The sequence below is a fragment of the Oncorhynchus keta genome, unplaced genomic scaffold (genome assembly GCF_023373465.1).
Source record: "Oncorhynchus keta strain PuntledgeMale-10-30-2019 unplaced genomic scaffold, Oket_V2 Un_contig_6244_pilon_pilon, whole genome shotgun sequence".
Lineage (NCBI taxonomy): Eukaryota > Metazoa > Chordata > Actinopteri > Salmoniformes > Salmonidae > Oncorhynchus > Oncorhynchus keta.
This window is the reverse complement of record NW_026288751.1, coordinates 874,873-894,569: the sequence shown is the minus strand read 5'-3', so window position 1 is coordinate 894,569 and position 19,697 is coordinate 874,873. Positions and strand designations below refer to the sequence as shown.

Genomic DNA, 19,697 nt, shown 5'->3' with positions numbered 1-19,697 from the left:
GATATCATCCTGGCCAACTTGCCCTCAAAATACACATCTGCTGTCTTCAACCAGGATCTCAGCGATCACTGCCTGTTGCAGTAATGGGTCCGCGGTCAAATAACCACCCTTCATCACTGTCAAAAGCTCCCTAAAACACTTCAGCAAGCAGGCCTTTCTAATTGACCTGGCCCGGGTATCCTGGAAGGATATTGACCTCATCCCGTCAGTAGAGGATGCCTGGTTCCTCTTTAAAAGTGATTTCCTCTCCATTTTAAATTAGCATGCCCCATTCAAATAATATAGAACTAAGAACAGATATAGCCCTTGGTTCACCACAGACTTGACTGCCCTCGACCAGCACAAAAACATCCCGTGGCATCCTGCATTAGCATCGAAAAGCCCCTGCGATATGCAACTTTTCAGGGAAGTTAGGAACCAATATACTCAGTTAGATAGCAAAGCAAAGGCTAGCTTTTTCAAACAGAAATGTTCTTCCTGTAGCACTAATTCCAAAACGTGTTGTGACACTGTAAAGTCCATGGAGAATAAGAGGACCTCTTCCCAGCTGCCCACTGCACTGAGTATAGGAAACACTGTCATCACCCCCTGCTTCCCCTTTGCCCAAATCTAGACAGCTGATATTCTGAAAGAGCTGCAAATTCTGGATCCCTACAAATCAGCTGGGCTAGACCATCTGAACCCTCTCTTTCTAAAATGATTAGCCGGAGTTGTTGGAACCCCTATTACTAGCCCATTCAACCTCTCTTTCCCCAAAGATTAGAAAGTTGACGCTATCATCCCCCTCTTCAAAGGGGGAGACACTCTAGACCCAAAATGTTATAGACCTATATCTGTCCTGCCCTGCCTTTCTAAAATCTTCGAAAGTCAAGTTAACAAACAGATCACCGACCATTTTGAATCCCTCCATAATGCTATCTGGTTTCCGAGCTGGTAATGGGTGCATCTCAGCCATGCTCAAGGTCCTAAACGAGTGGCCTTCAGGGGTGGCGCAGTGGTCTAAGGCACTGGGTTCGAGCCCAGGCTATGTCGCAGCCGGCCGCGACCGGATGTCCATGGGGCGACGCCCAGAGTCGTCCGGTTTAGGGAGGGTTTGCCCAGCAGGGATATCCTTGTCTCATCGCGCACTAGCAACTCCTGTGGCGGGCCAAGCGCAGTGCACGCTGACCAGGTCGCCAGGTGTATGGTGTTTCCTCCGACACATTGGTGTGGCTGGCTTCCAGGTTGGATGTGCGTTGTGCCAAGAAGCAGTGCAGCTAGGTTGGGTTGTGTTTCGGAGGACTCATGGCTCTCAACCTTCACCTCTCCTGAGTCTGTATGGGAGTTGCAGCGACTGTAACTACTACCAATCGGATACTTCAAAATTGGGGAGAAAAAAATGTCCTAAACGAAATCATAACCACCATCGATAAAAGAGAGTACTGGCCAAGGCTTTCGACTCTGTCAATCACTGCATTCTTATCGGCAGACTCAATAGCCTTGGCTTCTCAAATGACTGCCTCACCTGGTTCGCCAACTACTTCTCAGATAGAGTTCAGTGGGTCAAATCGGAGGGCCTGTTATCTGGACCTCTGGATAGTCTCTATGGGGGCGCCACAGGTTTCAATTCTCGGGCCGACTCTTTTCTCTGTATACAGCTCTTGCTGCTGGTGATTCTCTGATCCACCTCTACGCAGACGACACCATTCTGTATACTTCTGGCCCTTCTTTGGACACTGTGTTAACTAACCTCCAGACAAGCTTCAATGCCATACAACTCTCCTTCCATGGCCTCCAACACCTCTTAAATGCAAGTAAAACTAAATGCATGCTCTTCAACCGATCGCTGCCCGCACCTGCCCGCCCGTCTAACATCACTACTTTGGACGGTTCTGACTTAGAATATGTGGACAAATACAAATACCTCGGTGTCTGGCTGGACTGTAAACTCTCCTACTAGACTCACATTAAGCATCTCCAATCTAAAATTAAATCTAGAATCGGCTTCCTATTTCGCAACAAAGCCTCCTTCACTCATGCTGCCAAACATTCCCTCGTAAAACTGACTATCCTACTGATCCTTGACTTCAGCAATGTCATTTTCAAAATAGACCCCAACACTCTATGTTGTCTATCACAGTGCCGTCCGTTTTGTCACCAAAGCCCCATATACTACCCACACTGCGACTTGTATGCTCTTGTTGGCTGGCCCTCGCTACATATCTGTCGCCAAACCCACTGGCTCCAGGTCATCTATAAGTCTTTCCTCTGTAAAGCCCCGCCTTATCTCAGTTCACTGTTCACCGTAGCAACACCCACCAGTAGCACGCTCTCCAGCAGGTATATTGCACTGGTCATCCCCAAAGCGAACACTTACTTTGGCCGCCTTTCCTTCCAGTTCTCTGCTACCAATGACTGGAACGAATTGCAAAAATCACTGAAGCTGGAGTCTTATATATCCCTCTCTAACTTTAAGCATCAGCTGTCAGAGCAGCTTACCGATCACTGTACCTGTACACAGCCAATCTGTAAATAGCACACCCAACTACCTCATCCCCATATTATTACTTATCCTCTTGCTCTTTTGCACCACCGTTTATCTACTTGTACATCATCATCTGCACATCTATCACTCCAGTATTAATGTTTAATTGTAATTATTTTCGCCTCTATGGCCTATTTATTGCCTACCTCCCTACTCTTCTAAATTTGCACACCCAGTACATAGATTTTTCTGTTTTTCTTTTCTATTGTGTTGTTGACTGTACGTTTGTTTATGTGTAACTCTGTGTTGTTGTTTTTGTCGCAATGCTTTGCTTTATCTTGGCCAGGTCGCAGTTGTAAATGAGAACGTGTTCTCAACTGGACTACCTGGTTAAATAAAGGTGAAATAAAAAATCAAATGAAATACAGATATATGACAGATACACTGATGTGTGTCATCATGACCAGATAAGTGTGAATTGGGTTGAGGTGTGGGTCAATGGACTGCAGTGAGGTGAAAAGGGTTAAGGTGTGGGACAATGGACTGCAGTGAGGTTAAAGGGGTCAAGATGTGGGTCAATGGACTGCAGTCAGGTGAAAAGGGTTGAGGTGTGGGACAATGGACTGCAGTGGGGTGAAAGGGGTCGAGGTGTGGGACAATGGACTGCAGTGGGGTGAAAGGGGTCTAGGTGTGGGACAATGGACTGCAGTGGGGTGAAAGGGGTCGAGGTGTGGGACAATGGACTGCAGTGAGGTGAAATGGGTCGAGGTGTGGGACATTGGACAGCAGTGAGGTGAAAGGGGTCGAGGAGTGGGACAATGGACTGCAGTGGGGTGAAAGGGGTCGAGGTGTGGGACAATGGACTGCAGTGGGGTGAAAGGGGTCGAGGTGTGGGACAATGGACTGCAGTGGGGTGAAAGGGGTCGAGGTGTGGGACAATGGACTGCAGTGAGGTGAAATGGGTCGAGGTGTGGGACATTGGACAGCAGTGAGGTGAAAAGGGTTGAGGTGTGGGACAATGGACTGCAGTGAGGTGAAAGGGGTCGAGGTGTGGGACAATGGACTGCAGTGAGGTGAAAGGGGTTGAGGTGTGGGACAATGGACTGCAGTGAGGTGAAAGGGGTCGAGGAGTGGGACAATGGACTGTAGTGGGGTGAAAGGGGTCGAGGTGTGGAACAATGGACTGCAGTGGGGTGGAAGGGGTCGAGTTGTTGGGACAATGGACTGCAGTGATGTGGAAGGGGTCGAGGTGTGGGACAATGGACTGCAGTGAGGTGAAAGGGGTCGAGGTGTGGGTCAATGGACTGCAGTGAGGTGAAAGGGGTCGAGGTGTGGGACAATGGACTGCAGTGAGGTGAAAGGGGTCGAGGTGTGGGACAATGGACTGCAGTGAGGTGAAAAGGGTCGAGGTGTGGGACAATGGACTGCAGTGAGGTGAAAGGGGTCGAGGTGTGGGACAATGGACTGCAGTGAGGTGAAAGGGGTCGAGGTGTGGGACAATGGACTGCGGTGGGGTGAAAGGGGTCGAGGAGTGGGACAATGGACTGCAGTGAGGTGAAAGGGGTCGAGGAGTGGGACAATGGACTGCAGTGAGGTGAAAGGGGTCGAGGTGTGGGACAATGGACTGCGGTGGGGTGAAAGGGGTCGAGGAGTGGGACAATGGACTGCAGTGAGGTGAAAGGGGTCGAGGAGTGGGACAATGGACTGCAGTGAGGTGAAAGGGGTCGAGGTGTGGGACAATGGACTGCGGTGGGGTGAAAGGGGTCGAGGAGTGGGACAATGGACTGCAGTGGGGTGAAAGGGGTCGAGGAGTGGGACAATGGACTGCGGTGGGGTGAAAGGGGTCGAGGAGTGGGACAATGGACTGCAGTGAGGTGAAAAGGGTCGAGGTGTGGGACAATGGACTGCAGTGAGGTGAAAGGGGTCGAGGTGTGGGACAATGGACTGCAGTGAGGTGAAAGGGGTCGAGGAGTGGGACAATGGACTGCGGTGGGGTGAAAGGGGTCGAGGTGTGGGACAATGGACTGCAGTGATGTGGAAGGGGTCGAGGTGTGGGACAATGGACTGCAGTGATGTGGAAGGGGTCGAGGTGTGGGACAATGGACTGCGGTGGGGTGAAAGGGGTCGAGGTGTGGGACAATGGACTGCAGTGATGTGAAAGGGGTCGAGGTGTGGGACAATGGACTGCGGTGGGGTGAAAGGGGTCGAGGTGTGGGACAATGGACTGCAGTGAGGTGAAAGGGGTCGAGGTGTGGGACAATGGACTGCAGTGATGTGGAAGGGGTCGAGGTGTGGGACAATGGACTGCGGTGGGGTGAAAGGGGTCGAGGAGTGGGACAATGGACTGCGGTGAGGTGAAAGGGGTCGAGGTGTGGGACAATGGACTGCAGTGATGTGGAAGGGGTCGAGGTGTGGGACAATGGACTGCAGTGATGTGGAAGGGGTCGAGGAGTGGGACAATGGACTGCAGTGATGTGGAAGGGGTCGAGGTGTGGGACAATGGACTGCGGTGGGGTGAAAGGGGTCGAGGTGTGGGACAATGGACTGCGGTGAGGTGAAAGGGGTCGAGGTGTGGGACAATGGACTGCAGTGATGTGGAAGGGGTCGAGGTGTGGGACAATGGACTGCAGTGAGGTGAAAGGGGTCGAGGTGTGGGACAATGGACTGCAGTGATGTGGAAGGGGTCGAGGTGTGGGACAATGGACTGCAGTGAGGTGAAAGGGGTCGAGGTGTGGGACAATGGACTGCAGTGAGGTGAAAGGGGTCGAGGTGTGGGACAATGGACTGCAGTGAGGTGAAAGGGGTCGAGGTGTGGGACAATGGACTGCAGTGAGGTGAAAGGGGTCGAGGTGTGGGACAATGGACTGCAGTGAGGTGAAAGGGGTCGAGGTGTGGGACAATGGACTGCAGTGAGGTGAAAGGGGTCGAGGTGTGGGACAATGGACTGCGGTGGGGTGAAAGGGGTCGAGGTGTGGGACAATGGACTGCAGTGAGGTGAAAGGGGTCGAGGTGTGGGACAATGGACTGCAGTGAGGTGAAAGGGGTCGAGGTGTGGGACAATGGACTGCAGTGAGGTGAAAGGGGTCGAGGTGTGGGACAATGGACTGCAGTGGGGTGAAAGGGGTCGAGGAGTGGGACAATAGACTGCAGTGATGTGGAAGGGGTCGAGGTGTGGGACAATGGACTGCAGTGAGGTGAAAGGGGTCGAGGTGTGGGACAATGGACTGCAGTGAGGTGAAAGGGGTCGAGGAGTGGGACAATAGACTGCAGTGATGTGGAAGGGGTCGAGGTGTGGGACAATGGACTGCGGTGGGGTGAAAGGGGTCGAGGTGTGGGACAATGGACTGCAGTGAGGTGAAAGGGGTCGAGGAGTGGGACAATGGACTGCAGTGAGGTGAAAGGGGTCGAGGTGTGGGACAATGGACTGCAGTGATGTGGAAGGGGTCGAGGTGTGGGACAATGGACTGCGGTGGGGTGAAAGGGGTCGAGGTGTGGGACAATGGACTGCAGTGAGGTGAAAGGGGTCGAGGTGTGGGACAATGGACTGCAGTGATGTGGAAGGGGTCGAGGTGTGGGACAATGGACTGCGGTGGGGTGAAAGGGGTCGAGGAGTGGGACAATGGACTGCAGTGAGGTGAAAGGGGTCGAGGTGTGGGACAATGGACTGCAGTGATGTGGAAGGGGTCGAGGTGTGGGACAATGGACTGCGGTGGGGTGAAAGGGGTCGAGGTGTGGGACAATGGACTGCGGTGGGGTGAAAGGGGTCGAGGTGTGGGACAATGGACTGCGGTGAGGTGAAAGGGGTCGAGGTGTGGGACAATGGACTGCAGTGAGGTGAAAGGGGTCGAGGAGTGGGACAATGGACTGCAGTGAGGTGAAAGGGGTCGAGGAGTGGGACAATGGACTGCGGTGGGGTGAAAGGGGTCGAGGTGTGGGACAATGGACTGCAGTGAGGTGAAAGGGGTCGAGGTGTGGGACAATGGACTGCAGTGAGGTGAAAGGGGTCGAGGAGTGGGACAATGGACTGCAGTGAGGTGGAAGGGGTCGAGGAGTGGGACAATGGACTGCGGTGAGGTGAAAGGGGTCGAGGTGTGGGACAATGGACTGCAGTGAGGTGAAAGGGGTCGAGGAGTGGGACAATGGACTGCAGTGAGGTGAAAGGGGTCGAGGAGTGGGACAATGGACTGCGGTGGGGTGAAAGGGGTCGAGGTGTGGGACAATGGACTGCAGTGAGGTGAAAGGGGTCGAGGAGTGGGACAATAGACTGCAGTGATGTGGAAGGGGTCGAGGTGTGGGACAATGGACTGCGGTGGGGTGAAAGGGGTCGAGGTGTGGGACAATGGACTGCAGTGAGGTGAAAGGGGTCGAGGAGTGGGACAATAGACTGCAGTGATGTGGAAGGGGTCGAGGTGTGGGACAATGGACTGCGGTGGGGTGAAAGGGGTCGAGGTGTGGGACAATGGACTGCAGTGATGTGGAAGGGGTCGAGGTGTGGGACAATGGACTGCAGTGAGGGTCAGCTAAGCTGCAGGTCATTTACCATCACTCTTTTCACCGAGGAGAATTGATCCCATGAAGTGATGCTTTCTAGTACGTGAGAGTTTCCACCCACCAACACAGACTAGTAGACAGTAAGTCAAGATGGGAGCAGAGCAGGTATGGAACATTAGTGTCTGAAGCCTCTTTTGAAGGGCTGCCTCCCAGCCTGAGGGGGTCAGGAAGTTTCTAGCAGCACTGGTTCAGGTACCTGGTGTAGCCTTGCATACCAGTAGTTCTGTGTGGGTTGGACGCACCATGACCACTCCTACTCTAGTGTTTGCTCTGCTCTGTTCAGGGACACAGTGGGCGGCTTTGCTGCCTGAGTGGAGTAAAGTTATGTTGGCCTGCTCTCCTGTTCCCGTTGACACGACCAAATGCCTGGTTGCTATGAGACAACCCTGCTGTCTTCATGGTGTCCCTGTACTGAAGGGTAGGAGGGGGTGTCAGACATGTTGTGTGTCTCTGTCACCTCCCTTACTGCTGTTTAATTACAACAGTTTCCTGGAAGTGAAGTTTGTCCTGCGGCTCCTTGTTATAGCACTATTAGTAAAACCACTGGAGTGTACATGCTGCACATTGCAGGGACAAAAGCTGAGAGACAATGATATATATTTTCTCTGTAAAATAAATAATTGAGAGGGTTGTCATTAGTTTGTCTATTGTCATTGAAACAGCTATCGCCGCTTTGTTAATTTAGAGCATTGTAAAATAATGTAATCAGAAAGAAGACCCATAGTCCGTCAACGTCATTGACATTGTGTTCAGTTCATTGTGACCCTTCTGTGACCCAGAGCATCAGTAGTCTGCACTCTGCATGCCCCTCATGACTAATAAAACACTGCAATCTCATGAAACAAGAAATATTTTCTTGGATTCCCTCCAGTCTTCGTCTTTCCCTCTCTTTTCTCTGGCCTGACTGGGCATTGATGTAGACCAGAAGGGATTCAAAATAGTCACATAAAAATCATTCCCCTATTGTGTTGCAACAGAGACTTCAGTGTGTTCCAGTCCCAGTGGATGTGAACTATGGTGCGGTTAGTCCCAGATCCCAGGGAAACCTCTGATGCCTCGCTGTTGTGTGCTGAATGGAAATAATAGGGGGATTGCTGCTGATCTAAACTGCTGTCATAGTGCATTTCCTTAGCTCTTAAATCTCCCCTTATCGCTGCCGCTTTTTCAGCCCAAAAACGCTACATGTCTCTTTCCTTATTGATGCTTCTGTTCTCTGATAAATAATTCAAACAGCAGCCCATTTGAATTCCTGACCGACTGGGCGTTTCTGTCATGTTTGTCTTACATATGGATTTGGTTGATTTATTGGCCCGGGTGGAAAGGTTGTCCAGGAGTGGACGTTTAGCATCATATTATCTGACAGAAACAGGATTAGCCTTCCCCCAGGGGTCCTGTGATCTAAACAAGGGTTTGATTACCTTCCCTTTGTGATTTTCCTGCTTTGACTGCAAATCTCCTCCACCTGAGTCAATCTGCATTCTCATACACTCTCAACCCGCCTTGTCCTCAGGTTCAAACTCTGCAGGTATTTGGCAACTCACCCTAGCTAGCACAAGCTCGATATTCAACTTCGATACAAGCTGGTAACGGTTGGCATTTTACGTTCTGCTTGGTGGGAAGTGACGGTGTCACTGGCTGTACGTGTTTCACCTGGCCTACACTGCCTCATTCTAACTGGCTGTACGTGTTTCACCTGGCCTACACTGCCTCATTCTAACTGGCTGTACGTGTTTCACCTGGCCTACACTGCCTCATTCTAACTGGCTGTACGTGTTTCACCTGGCCTACACTGCCTCATTCTAACTGGCTGCTACAAGCTGCCATGTTGTCATTGGCGCAACAGCCATGTGTGTACGCTCTCCTGTAATGTGTGTTTGTGTAGCGGTAATTCAATGAACGCATTTTGTCATGAGCTTTATTTATTAACAGTGAACTGATTTCGCTTCTTGGCCCCAGACGGCCTTAGTAGAGCGTGGTCCTCTTTCTTGGTGGACACAAAGCCAGAGGACTGCAGCGCTCCAGTCTATAGCTAACGTACCACACACTGAAGAAATAGACTGGGGCGCTTTTCTTCATTGTCACAAAAGGCCAGCCACTCCGCTGGAGTCCCCACTCCCCTTTTACATAGTGATAAGACAGCCATTATCCTCTGAACCTTTCTTTGCACTCGGCCAGGAGAAAGGAAAGAGTGAGAGAAGGGAGGAGGATGGTAGAGAGAGAGAAAGAGAGAGATTTCTCCTTCCCTAGAGTGAGACTGGGCTTCACCTCTGTGTGGAGGGGTTTTGTGTGAGCCGTGAAGAGGTCCTTAACCTTCTATCAGATGGAGCCACAGAGTTGTGCTCTGCCTGAATGGCTGCATTGAAAAGCCCTGAAGCAGAGGATATGCTTCTATAGACTTGGGGAGAGGAGAGAGGGAGAATGCAACGAGCTTCGGTCGGGCCGCTGGAGTGTGACCCTCTCATGATGTGCACGCACTGTGAAACACTCCATCACCGTTGAACTTGTGTCCTGCGTTGAATAGGCTGCCTGACAAACCTGTCCTCCCACTGAGGTGTCATAAAAACAGACAGACAGACACACGGATATCTTAACATCTGAATATGGGAGGCCTATAATACACAGCATTGATAGGCCATTTTACAAAGATGTGCTAGTGTTGCTGGCCGATTGTACTAGACATTATATGTCAGCCTCAGGGAAACATACTACCGCTGTATTCTTCATCGGAAATGTGTTCTAGGGAATTGGATGACTGTGTGAAAAGAGGAAATCCTAGTGGACATATTTTTTCCCACCCGTTGTCCAGTTGTATTTTTCCCACCCGGCCGTATATATATATATATTTTTTTTTTAACCTTTATTTAATCAGGCAAGTCAGTTAAGAACAGTTAAGAACATATTCTTATTTTCAATGACGGCCTGGGAACAGTGGGTTAACTGCCTGTTCAGGGCCAGAACGACAGATTTGTACCTTGTCAGCTCGGGGGTTTGAACTCACAACCTTCCGGTTACTAGTCCAACGCTCTAACCACTAGGCTACGCTGCCACCCCAGGTGGTTTAGGTCCATGTCCATTTGGAGGTGGTTATAGTACTGCAGCACTGGTAGGTGTGTGGTAGAGCTCTAGAGTAGACTAGTGCCTACATCTTGTGGCAGGGTGGCAGTGTTGCAGTAGGGTGGCTGCAGCAGTGTGGCAGCGTTGCAGTAGGGTGGCTGCAGCAGGGTGGCAGCGTTGCAGCAGTGTGGCTGCAGCAGGGTGGCAGCGTTGCAGCAGTGTGGCTGCAGCAGTGTGGCAGCGTTGCAGTAGGGTGGCTGCAGTAGGATGGCTGCAGCAGGGTGGCAGCGTTGCAGTAGGGTGGCTGCAGTAGGGTGGCAGCGTTGCAGTAGGGTGGCTGCAGTAGGGTGGCTGCAGTAGGGTGGCAGCGTTGCAGTAGGGTGGCTGCAGTAGGGTGGCTGCAGCAGGGTGGCAGCGTTGCAGTAGGGTGGCTGCAGCAGGGTGGCAGCGTTGCAGTAGGGTGGCTGCAGCAGGGTGGCAGCGTTCCAGTAGGGTGGCTGCAGTAGGGTGGCTGCAGCAGGGTGGCAGCGTTGCAGTAGGGTGGCTGCAGTAGGGTGGCTGCAGTAGGGTGGCAGCGTTGCAGCAGTGTGGCTGCAGCAGGGTGGCAGCGTTGCAGCAGTGTGGCTGCAGTAGGGTGGCAGCGTTGCAGCAGTGTGGCTGCAGTAGGGTGGCAGCGTTGCAGCAGTGTGGCTTCAGTAGGGTGGCAGCGTTCCAGTAGGGTGGCTGCAGTAGGGTGGCTGCAGCAGGGTGGCAGCGTTGCAGCAGTGTGGCTGCAGCAGGGTGGCAGCGTTGCAGCAGTGTGGCTGCAGTAGGGTGGCAGCGTTGCAGCAGTGTGGCTGCAGTAGGGTGGCAGCGTTGCAGCAGTGTGGCTGCAGTAGGGTGGCAGCGTTCCAGTAGGGTGGCTGCAGTAGGGTGGCTGCAGCAGGGTGGCAGCGTTGCAGTAGGGTGGCTGCAGTAGGGTGGCAGCGTTGCAGCAGTGTGGCTGCAGTAGGGTGGCAGCGTTGCAGCAGTGTGGCTGCAGCAGGGTGGCAGCGTTGCAGCAGTGTGGCTGCAGCAGGGTGGCAGCGTTGCAGCAGTGTGGCTGCAGTAGGGTGGCAGCGTTGCAGCAGTGTGGCTGCAGCAGGGTGGCAGCGTTGCAGCAGTGTGGCTGCAGCAGGGTGGCAGCGTTGCAGTAGGGTGCTGCAGTAGGGTGGCTGCAGCAGGGTGGCATGGCCTGGCAGAGCTCCTCTTTATCCAGTCAGACAGTTCTATCAGATCCCTCTGCTCCTGTCTCTTCCCATCTCCTCCCTCACTCCCCATGGCCCTCCTCTACCAGCCAGCCCTGCCACCCTCCCTCCCACCGCGCCTCGCCCCCCTGAACTCACTACCCACCGGACCACACCGATCTGCCTCCCCAGGACCCAGCCTGCTCCTCTCCACACCACACATTACCTAGCGACTGTAACCAGGGAATGTGTGGTGCACAGTGACATTGAGATGTCCTATCTCCCCCTCTGTGGTTTTGTCTGGTGCCATTTTCTTTCTCATCCAATTTCTTGCTTTTTTATTGTTCTCTCAATGAGAAACCACAATGAAAATGAGTGGGCCTAAGTCTGTTTTTAAGCACTTCTTCTGAATTATAGGGAACAGATTTCTGTTTTACAATCTCTCGTGAGATGTGTGAGAATAAACATTTGCCGTCTGTGTCTCTCTGTGTGGCTTTATTGACCAGCATGATGAGAGTTCATATCATCATGGATCATGTTGCTGCCTGGTGGCACAGCAGATGAGGCTGGGGTTGGTTGGTGCAGTGAGGTCTGCCTGGTTGGCTCTAACTGTCTATGGTTCCATGAGGAAGACTATCCATTGTCCCCCATTGAAGGATACACACTATTTGCCCTCTTTTACTTGTCAGCATCTTTGCATCTTTTCCACACTACAGAGGCCATCACCATTGTATTTATTTTCCATGTCTCTCCTATCTGCCTTCAGACTAATGTCTGTTTTCCTCTTTGGTCTTTCAGGTAGAAGACGCCATGCTTATGTTTGATAAAACTACTAACAGACATAGAGGTAAGTCCACCATCCATATATTACCCTCCCCTGTGTTTTTCTTTTATGTGTATTCATGTGACAGAAAATAGTACATTTCTGTGGTAGCTTCCCTTGTAAACAGCACAAGGGTGATTCATTTCACATGGTGCCAGCTTGTTACAGTGCTTATCCAAGCACTGGAAAACATCATTTAAAAATCAATATAGTGGTATTTAAAACCTACGATCTGGATGAGGCGTGACTGAGGTTACAGGTGGTGGTGGGTGTTGTTTAGGAACACACTTGGGCTCTTCCTCTCTGGGTGTCTATAGGGGGTTATGGAGCCAGCCGAGGGTGCTCTCTACCTGCTGCCTGGCTCTAGTGCTACCGGTCGCTGCGCTGGGAGATAACAGGAGAGATAAGGCCCAGAAGCAATGCTGTCTTTATTTCTCTTATCTGCTCTTTATCTGGGATTAGGGGGAGGCTTCTCTAAAGCAGAGGACTTTCCAAAGACAGACTATCTCCCTCTCCTTCCCTGAATTACAATAGCACCACCAGACACTGTGCCCTGTATATTGCCTCGTTATGGTTACGTACATTTCTTGTGTTACTTTTTGATTGATTAGATTCTTTTTACTTTTGTTTATTTAGTAAATATTATATTAACTTTATATTTCTTGAACTGCATTGTTGGTTAAGGGCTTGTGAGTAAGCATTTCACAGTAAGGTCTACTACACCTACTACACGCATGTGACAAATAAAATGTGATTTGATTTTGATCTCCACAGCGCCAGCCAGGCCACTAATCACTAACCAATAGCAGGCTAAAAGACACTAAAACATCTAATATAGTCTACAGCCGATAGACAGACAGACATAGTGCCTCTGTTATTGTTCCTGTGGTCCACAGTGATGTGTAGCAATGCTGATGTGAAGCTAGTATGGAAACTATAAAGGCCACAGTAGTGCAGCCATTGAGGGGGTGCGTGCTTAGTCCTCTCCTGTACTCCCTGTTCACCCACGACACCATCATTAAGTTTGCAGACAAAGCGACGGTGGTAGGCCTGATCACCGACAATGATGAGAGCCTATAGGGAGGAGGTCAGAGACCTGTCAGTGTGGTGCCATGACATCAACCTCTCCCTCAACGTCAGCACAAAAGAGCTGATCGTGGACTACAGGAAACAGAGGGCCGAGCGACGAACGACGGGTCGTTGTTGTAGTGGAAGAAAAGCTTGTTGCGACTTTACGCATTACATTGTGAGTTAACCCAACAAGGCTGTAGTGGAGTGGGTCAAAAGCTTCAAGTTCCTCAGTGTCCACATCACTAAGGACCTATCATGGTCCAAACACACCAACAAAGTCTTGAAGAGGGCATGAAAACATCTCTTCACCCTCAGGAGGCCTAAAAGATTTGGAATAGGCCTCAGATCCTCAAAAACATTTCCAGCTGCACCATTGAGAGCATCTTGACTAGCTGGATCACCGCTTGGTATGATCTGCTTGGCATTCGACCGTAAGGTGCTACAGAGGGTAGTGCATACGGCCCAGTACATCACTTGGGCCAAGCTCCCTGCCATCCAGGACCTCTATACCAGGGCATGTCAGAGGAAGCCCTAAAAATGGTCGAAGACTCCAGCCACCTAAATCATAGACTGTTCTCTCTGCTACCGTACAGCAAGTCCGGTACCGAACAGCGGGACCAAACCAACAGGCTCATGAACAGCTTCTACTCCCAAGCCAGCAGACTGTTGAACAGTTAATCAAATGGCTACCATGACTATTTGCATTGACCCCCTTTTTGTTTGCACTGACTCTCTTGTATTTGTATTTATTATAGATCCTCATTAGTTCCTGCCAAGGCAACAGCTACTCTTTATGTGGTCCAGCAAAATTAAGGCAGTTATACAATGTTTAAAACATTACAATACATTCACAACAGATTTCACAACAATTGAAGTGTGTACTCTCAGGCCGCTACTCTACTACCACATATCTACAACATAAAATCCATGTGTACATGTGTGTATAGTGCGTATGTTATCATGTGTGTGTGTATTTGTGGTCCTTCTGTAGCTCAGTTGGTAGAGCATGGCGCTTGTAACGCCAGGGTAGTGGGTTCGATCCCCGGGACCACCCATACGTAGAATGTAAGCACACATGACTGTAAGTCGCTTTGGATAAAAGCGTCTGCTAAATGGCATATATTATTATTATTATATTATTATTTGTGTGTCTCTACATAGTCCCTGCTGTACCATAAGGTCTATTTTTTCTGTTTTATAAATCTGATTATACTGCTTGCATAAGTTGCTTGACGTGGAATAGAGTTGCATGTAGTCATGGCTCTATGTAGTGCTGTGCGCCTCCCATAGTCTGTTCTAGACTTGGGGACTGGTGCCATGTCTTTGGGGTATGCATGGGTGTCTTAGCTGTGTGTTAGTCGTTTAAACAGACAGCTCGGTGCATTCAACATGTCAATACTTCTCACAAACACAAGTAGTGATGAAGTGAATCTCTCCTCTACTTAGAGCCAGGAGAGATTGACATGCATATTATTAATGTTAGCCCTCTGTGTACGTTTAAGGGCCAGCCGTGCTGCCCTGTTCTGGGCCAATTGTGCTATTGGACAGTAGTCCAGGTGTGACAAAACTAGGGCCTGTAGGACCTGCCTTGGTGATAGTGTTGTTAAGAAGGCATAGAAGCCCTTTATTATAGACCTCTCCCCATTTTAGCTATGGTTGTATCATTATGTTTTGACCATGACAGTTTACAATCCAGGGTTACTCCAAGCAGTTCAGTCTCCTCAATTTCGACATTATTCATTACAATATTTAGTTGAGGTTTAGGGTTTCGTGAAGGATTTTGGTTTTTGAAATATGTAGGACTAATTTATTTCTTACCACCCATTCCGAAACTGACTGCAGTTCTTTGTTAAGTGTTGCAGTGATTTCACTTGCTGTGGTAGCTGATGTGTATTGTGTTTAATCATCAGCATACAGTACATAGACACATAGGCTTTACTCAAAGCCAGTGACAGGTCATTAGTAAAGATTTTAAAAAGTAAGGGGCCTTGACAGCTGCCCTGGGGAATGTCTGACTTTATCTGTATTATTTTGGAGAGGCTTCCAATAAAGAATACCCTCCCTCTGTGTTCTGTTAGACGGTATTCTCGATCCACAATATAGCAGGTTATACAGCCAAAACACATACGTTATGATCGATAATGTCAAAAGCTGCACTAAAGTCTAACAAAACAGCTCCCACCATTTTGTTATTATCAATTTCTCTTTAATTTGTGTAAGTACATGTTGAATGCCCTTCCCTATAAGCGTACTGAACATGTTGCTTACTGTTAAATAGCATTGTAGCTGGTCGAACACAATTTTTTCCAAAAGTTTACAAACATGCTTACCACGACGCTAGCGTTGCAAAATAAATTGACACATACATTTTATTCAATCATTGCACCCGCACTGCTCACGCTCTCCAACGAGCATCTTCATTGCCAGGAGCTAATATAGAAGTTGCTTCTATTTGTGGCACAGAACGTGCTGCAAGTCCTGCCTCTCTGTTTGGTGCCGGTCTCCATGGAGCGGCGGATCAGCCTCATTGGCTTTTAGGAGCATATGCCCACGTGCCATCTCCTCATTGGTTATACCCACATGGGTGATTGAAAGATGAACAGAGGTCGGTTGTGGTAATACACCTTATGAAAGTTAGTTGCCAACCGCCATATCAAGTCCAAAGAAGAAAAAGCCTGGAAGGAGGAGAGATGACTGACTAGAAACGATTCGGTTGACCTTTTTTATGTGTGAATTAATAGTCAGCATAGAGGATCTTGTGCATTTCAGGTAAAATAACAACTCAATGTGTATATCCCAGGACACATTACCTAGCAACAGCAAGCTACCTATCTAAATAGGACAAAATAACTAGCAACTGCAAGCTAGCTAAATTTCCATAAATGTTTAATGCTTTTCGACCTGTCCCCAAATTAATATAATTGGTTCAGAGTTTGTTTTGATATTTTAACCTGCGTGTCGTGATATCGTTTGGTGTGGAGGGACAAAATCAATTTGCGCACGATGGCACACACGGATGCACGCGCACGTCCGGTTTGGGCATAGTGTAAGGGTTGGTAACAGGCTGTTTGGTCGGCTGATGGAGCCAGGAAAGGGTGCTTTGCTATTCTTGGGTAGTGGAATGACTTTAGCTTCCCACCAGGCCTGAGAGCACACATTTTCCTGTAGGCTTAGATTGAAGAAATGAACCGGATCTATGCACACTCACTAGACTCTACCCACACACTCACACATACTACACTGACCCTCCAACACACACATACTGCTTTTTCAAGCAGAAATTTATATCATGTAGCTCTAACTCCAAAAAGTTTTGGGACACTGTAAAGTCCATGGAGAACAAGAGCACCTCCTCCCAGCTGCCCACTGCACTGAGGCTAGGTAACACGGTCACCACTGATAAATCCATGATAATCGAACATTTCAATAAGCATTTCTCAATGGCTGGCCATGCCTCGGCCAACAGCCCCCCTGCAGCTACTCGCCCAAGCCTCCCCAGCTTCTCCTTCATCCAAATCCAGACAGCAGATGTTCTGCAAGAGCTTCAAAACCTGGACCCGTACAAATCAGCTGGGCTAGACAATCTGGACCCTCACTTTCTAACACTGTCCGCCGCCATTGTTGCAACCCCTATTACCAGCCTGTTCAACCTCTCTTACGTATCGTCCGAGATCCCTAAAGATTGGAAAGCTGCCGCGGTCATCCCACTCTTCAAAGGGGGTGACACCCAAGACCCAAACTGTTACAGTCCTATATCAATCCTCCCCTGCCTATCTTCGAAAGCAAAGTTAATAAACAGATCACTGACCATTTCGAATCCCACCGTACCTTCTCTGCTGTGCAATCTGGTTTCCGAGCCGGTCACGGGTGCACCTCAGCCACGCTCAATGTACTAAACGATATCATAACCGCCATCGATAAAAGACAGTACTGTGCAGCCGTCTTCATCGACCTGGCCAAGGCTTTCGACTCTGTCAATCACCGTATTCTTATCGGCAGACTCAATTGCCTTGGTTTTTCTAATGACTGCCTCATCTGGTTCACCAACTACTTTGCAGACAGAGTTCAGTGTGTCAAATCGGAGGGCATGTTGTCCGGACCTCTGGCAGTCTCGATGGGGGTACCACAGGGTTCAATTCTCGGGCCGACTCTTTTCTCTGTATACATCAATGATGTCGCTCTTGCTGTGGGCGATTCCCTGATCCACCTCTACACAGACGACACCATTATGTATACTTCTGCCCCTTCCTTGGACACTGTGCTAACTAACCTCCAAACGAGCTTCAATGCCATACAACACTCCTTCCATGGCCTCCAACTGCTCTTAAACGCTAGTAAAACCAAATGCATGCTTTTCAACCGTTCGCTGCCCGCACCCGCCCGCCCGACTAGCATCAACACCCTGGACAGTTCCGACCTAGAATTTGCGGACAACTATAAATACCTAGGTGTCTGGCTAGACTGTAAAACCTCCTTCCAGACTCATTAAAAATCTCCAATCCAAAATCAAATCTAGAATCGGCTTTCTATTTCGCAACAAAGCTTCCTTCACTCACGTCGCCAAACTTACCCGAATAAACCTGACTATCCTACCGATCCTCGACTTTGGCGATGTCATCTACAAAATAGCTTCCAATACTCTACTCAGCAAACTGGATGCAGTCTATCACAGTGCCATCCATTTTGTTACCAAAATACCTTATACCACCCACCACTGCGACCTGTATGCTCTAGTCGGCTGGCCCTCGCTACATATTCGTCGCCAGACCCACTAGCTCCAGGTCATCTATAAGTCTATGCAAGGTAAAAGCTCCGCCTTATCTCAGTTCACTGGTCATGATAACAACACCCACCCGTAGCACACGTTCCAGCAGGTATATCTCACTGATCACCCCCAAAGCCAACACCTACTTTGGCCGCCTTCCAGTTCTCTGCTGCCAGTGACTGGAATGAATTGCAAAAAACACTGAAGTTGTAGACTTTTTTTTCCCTCACCAACTTTAAACATCAACTATCTGAGCAGCTAACCGGTCGCTGCAGCTGTACATAGTCCATCTGTAAATAGCCCACCCAATCTATCTACCTCATCCCCATACTGTTTTTATTTTATTTACTTTTCTGCTCTTTTGCACACTAGTATCTCTACTTGCACATCATCATCTGCTCATTTTCTGCTCATTTATCACTGCTCATCTGCTCATCATCTGCTCATTTATCACTCCAGTGTTAACTCCAATTAATTATTCGCTCCTATTTTATCCAATGTAGAAAACACTATTTGAAATTTTGCCACATAAGAGACCGAATCAAGGCGGTCGGTCACAAATGCTAGTAAGACAAAGGAAGTCTTTCACTATTGTTAAGCTCTGAATCAGAAAAATGGCCAGGCCGGGTGTTTATCCATCACTGTCTTCATTTGAAGGGCATTTGGCAGCTCAAAGGCAAACACGTAACACACTGACTGAGAGCAGCTCGGCTCCCATCCCTATCTCCTTCACAGACACACACAGACAGAGCAGAAGTGCAATGCAGTCATAGAGAGAGAGAGGAGGGAAAAGCAGAAACTCGTCATCTCAAAGCAGACCTCACAATGGGTTCTGTCACTAAACATCACAATTCACTCAAACCCATACAGCACTTTCACTAGTTCACATTCTGCTCACTGAGAGGCGCTTTACCAGACACATTGACAGCAGGCAACACACACACACACGTTTATGCGTGCACATTTAGTCATTTATTTAACCCTTATTTTACCAGGTAAGTTGACTGAGAACGCATTCTCATTTACAGCAACAACCTGGGTAAACACACACTGGCATACATGCATGAAAACGCACACACACACAAATGTACGAAATACACACACACAGACTAGCACAAAGAAAGCTATACAACATTTATGCATCACATGAGTTGCTCTATCCTTAGTAAAGCTCTAAATCTGCTTACGTGGTTGGGCAACACTTCCACAGAGAGGTCTGGTCCAATGCTGAGGAGATAGTGTTAGTGAGAGAAGCTGGCTAGTGTGAGAGACAGAGGGGAAGTGTCTGGGCTCAGTGTTGTTTATATGAAGAGGACAGGAAATGCCTGTCAGCAGCTGTAGGACACACACTTCCCTCTAAGAGCAGAGGAGAGAAGAAGAGAGGAGGAGAGTAGGGAGGGAAATTCTAACAAGTAGCAGCCTAGCAGGCCTACGGAATGGGTGGAGGGATAGCTAACGGACTTGTTTCAAATTAAATCAAATGTTTTTTTGTCACTATAGGTGTAGACTAATGTGAAATGCTTACTTACTAGCCCTTTCCCAACAATTCAGAGTTAAAAAGTAAGACAAACATTTTAATAAACACAAAATAACAATTACGAGACTCTTTACAATGAGTACCTGTACTGAGTCAATGTGCAGGGGTACGAAGTAGTTGAGGTAGTTGAGGTAATATGTACATGTAGGTACGGGTAAAAGTGACTAGGCAATCAGGATAGATAATAAACAGAGTAACAGCAGCATAGAGTGTGAAAGAGTGTGAAA

The 19,697-nt window shown here is 49.1% G+C and overlaps 1 protein-coding gene and 1 long non-coding RNA gene across 22 annotated transcripts in view; both read left to right on the top strand.

The window, feature by feature from the left end:
* The window catches only part of LOC118391807 (RNA-binding protein Musashi homolog 2), a 390,497-nt gene that overhangs the window by 202,360 nt on the left and 168,440 nt on the right, over positions 1-19,697 (top strand). For all 19 annotated transcript variants that reach the window (XR_008122163.1, XR_008122162.1, XM_052510967.1 and 16 more), the window contains exon 7: positions 12,073-12,121. Coding sequence is in view for 17 of the 19 variants with exons in the window: in XM_052510967.1 (XP_052366927.1) it covers positions 12,073-12,121 (49 nt within the window). In the remaining 2 variants the exon portion in view is untranslated. The remainder of the gene's footprint in view (positions 1-12,072; positions 12,122-19,697) is intronic.
* LOC127925772 (uncharacterized) lies at positions 5,888-6,931 on the top strand. 3 transcript variants are annotated; one of them, XR_008122174.1, is made up of 3 exons: positions 5,888-5,913; positions 6,234-6,298; positions 6,699-6,931. It is a non-coding gene; the product is annotated as an uncharacterized LOC127925772 (long non-coding RNA). The 3 variants fall into 3 exon arrangements; XR_008122173.1 differs by lacking the exon at positions 5,888-5,913 and adding an exon at positions 6,008-6,033; XR_008122172.1 differs by lacking the exon at positions 5,888-5,913 and adding an exon at positions 6,128-6,153.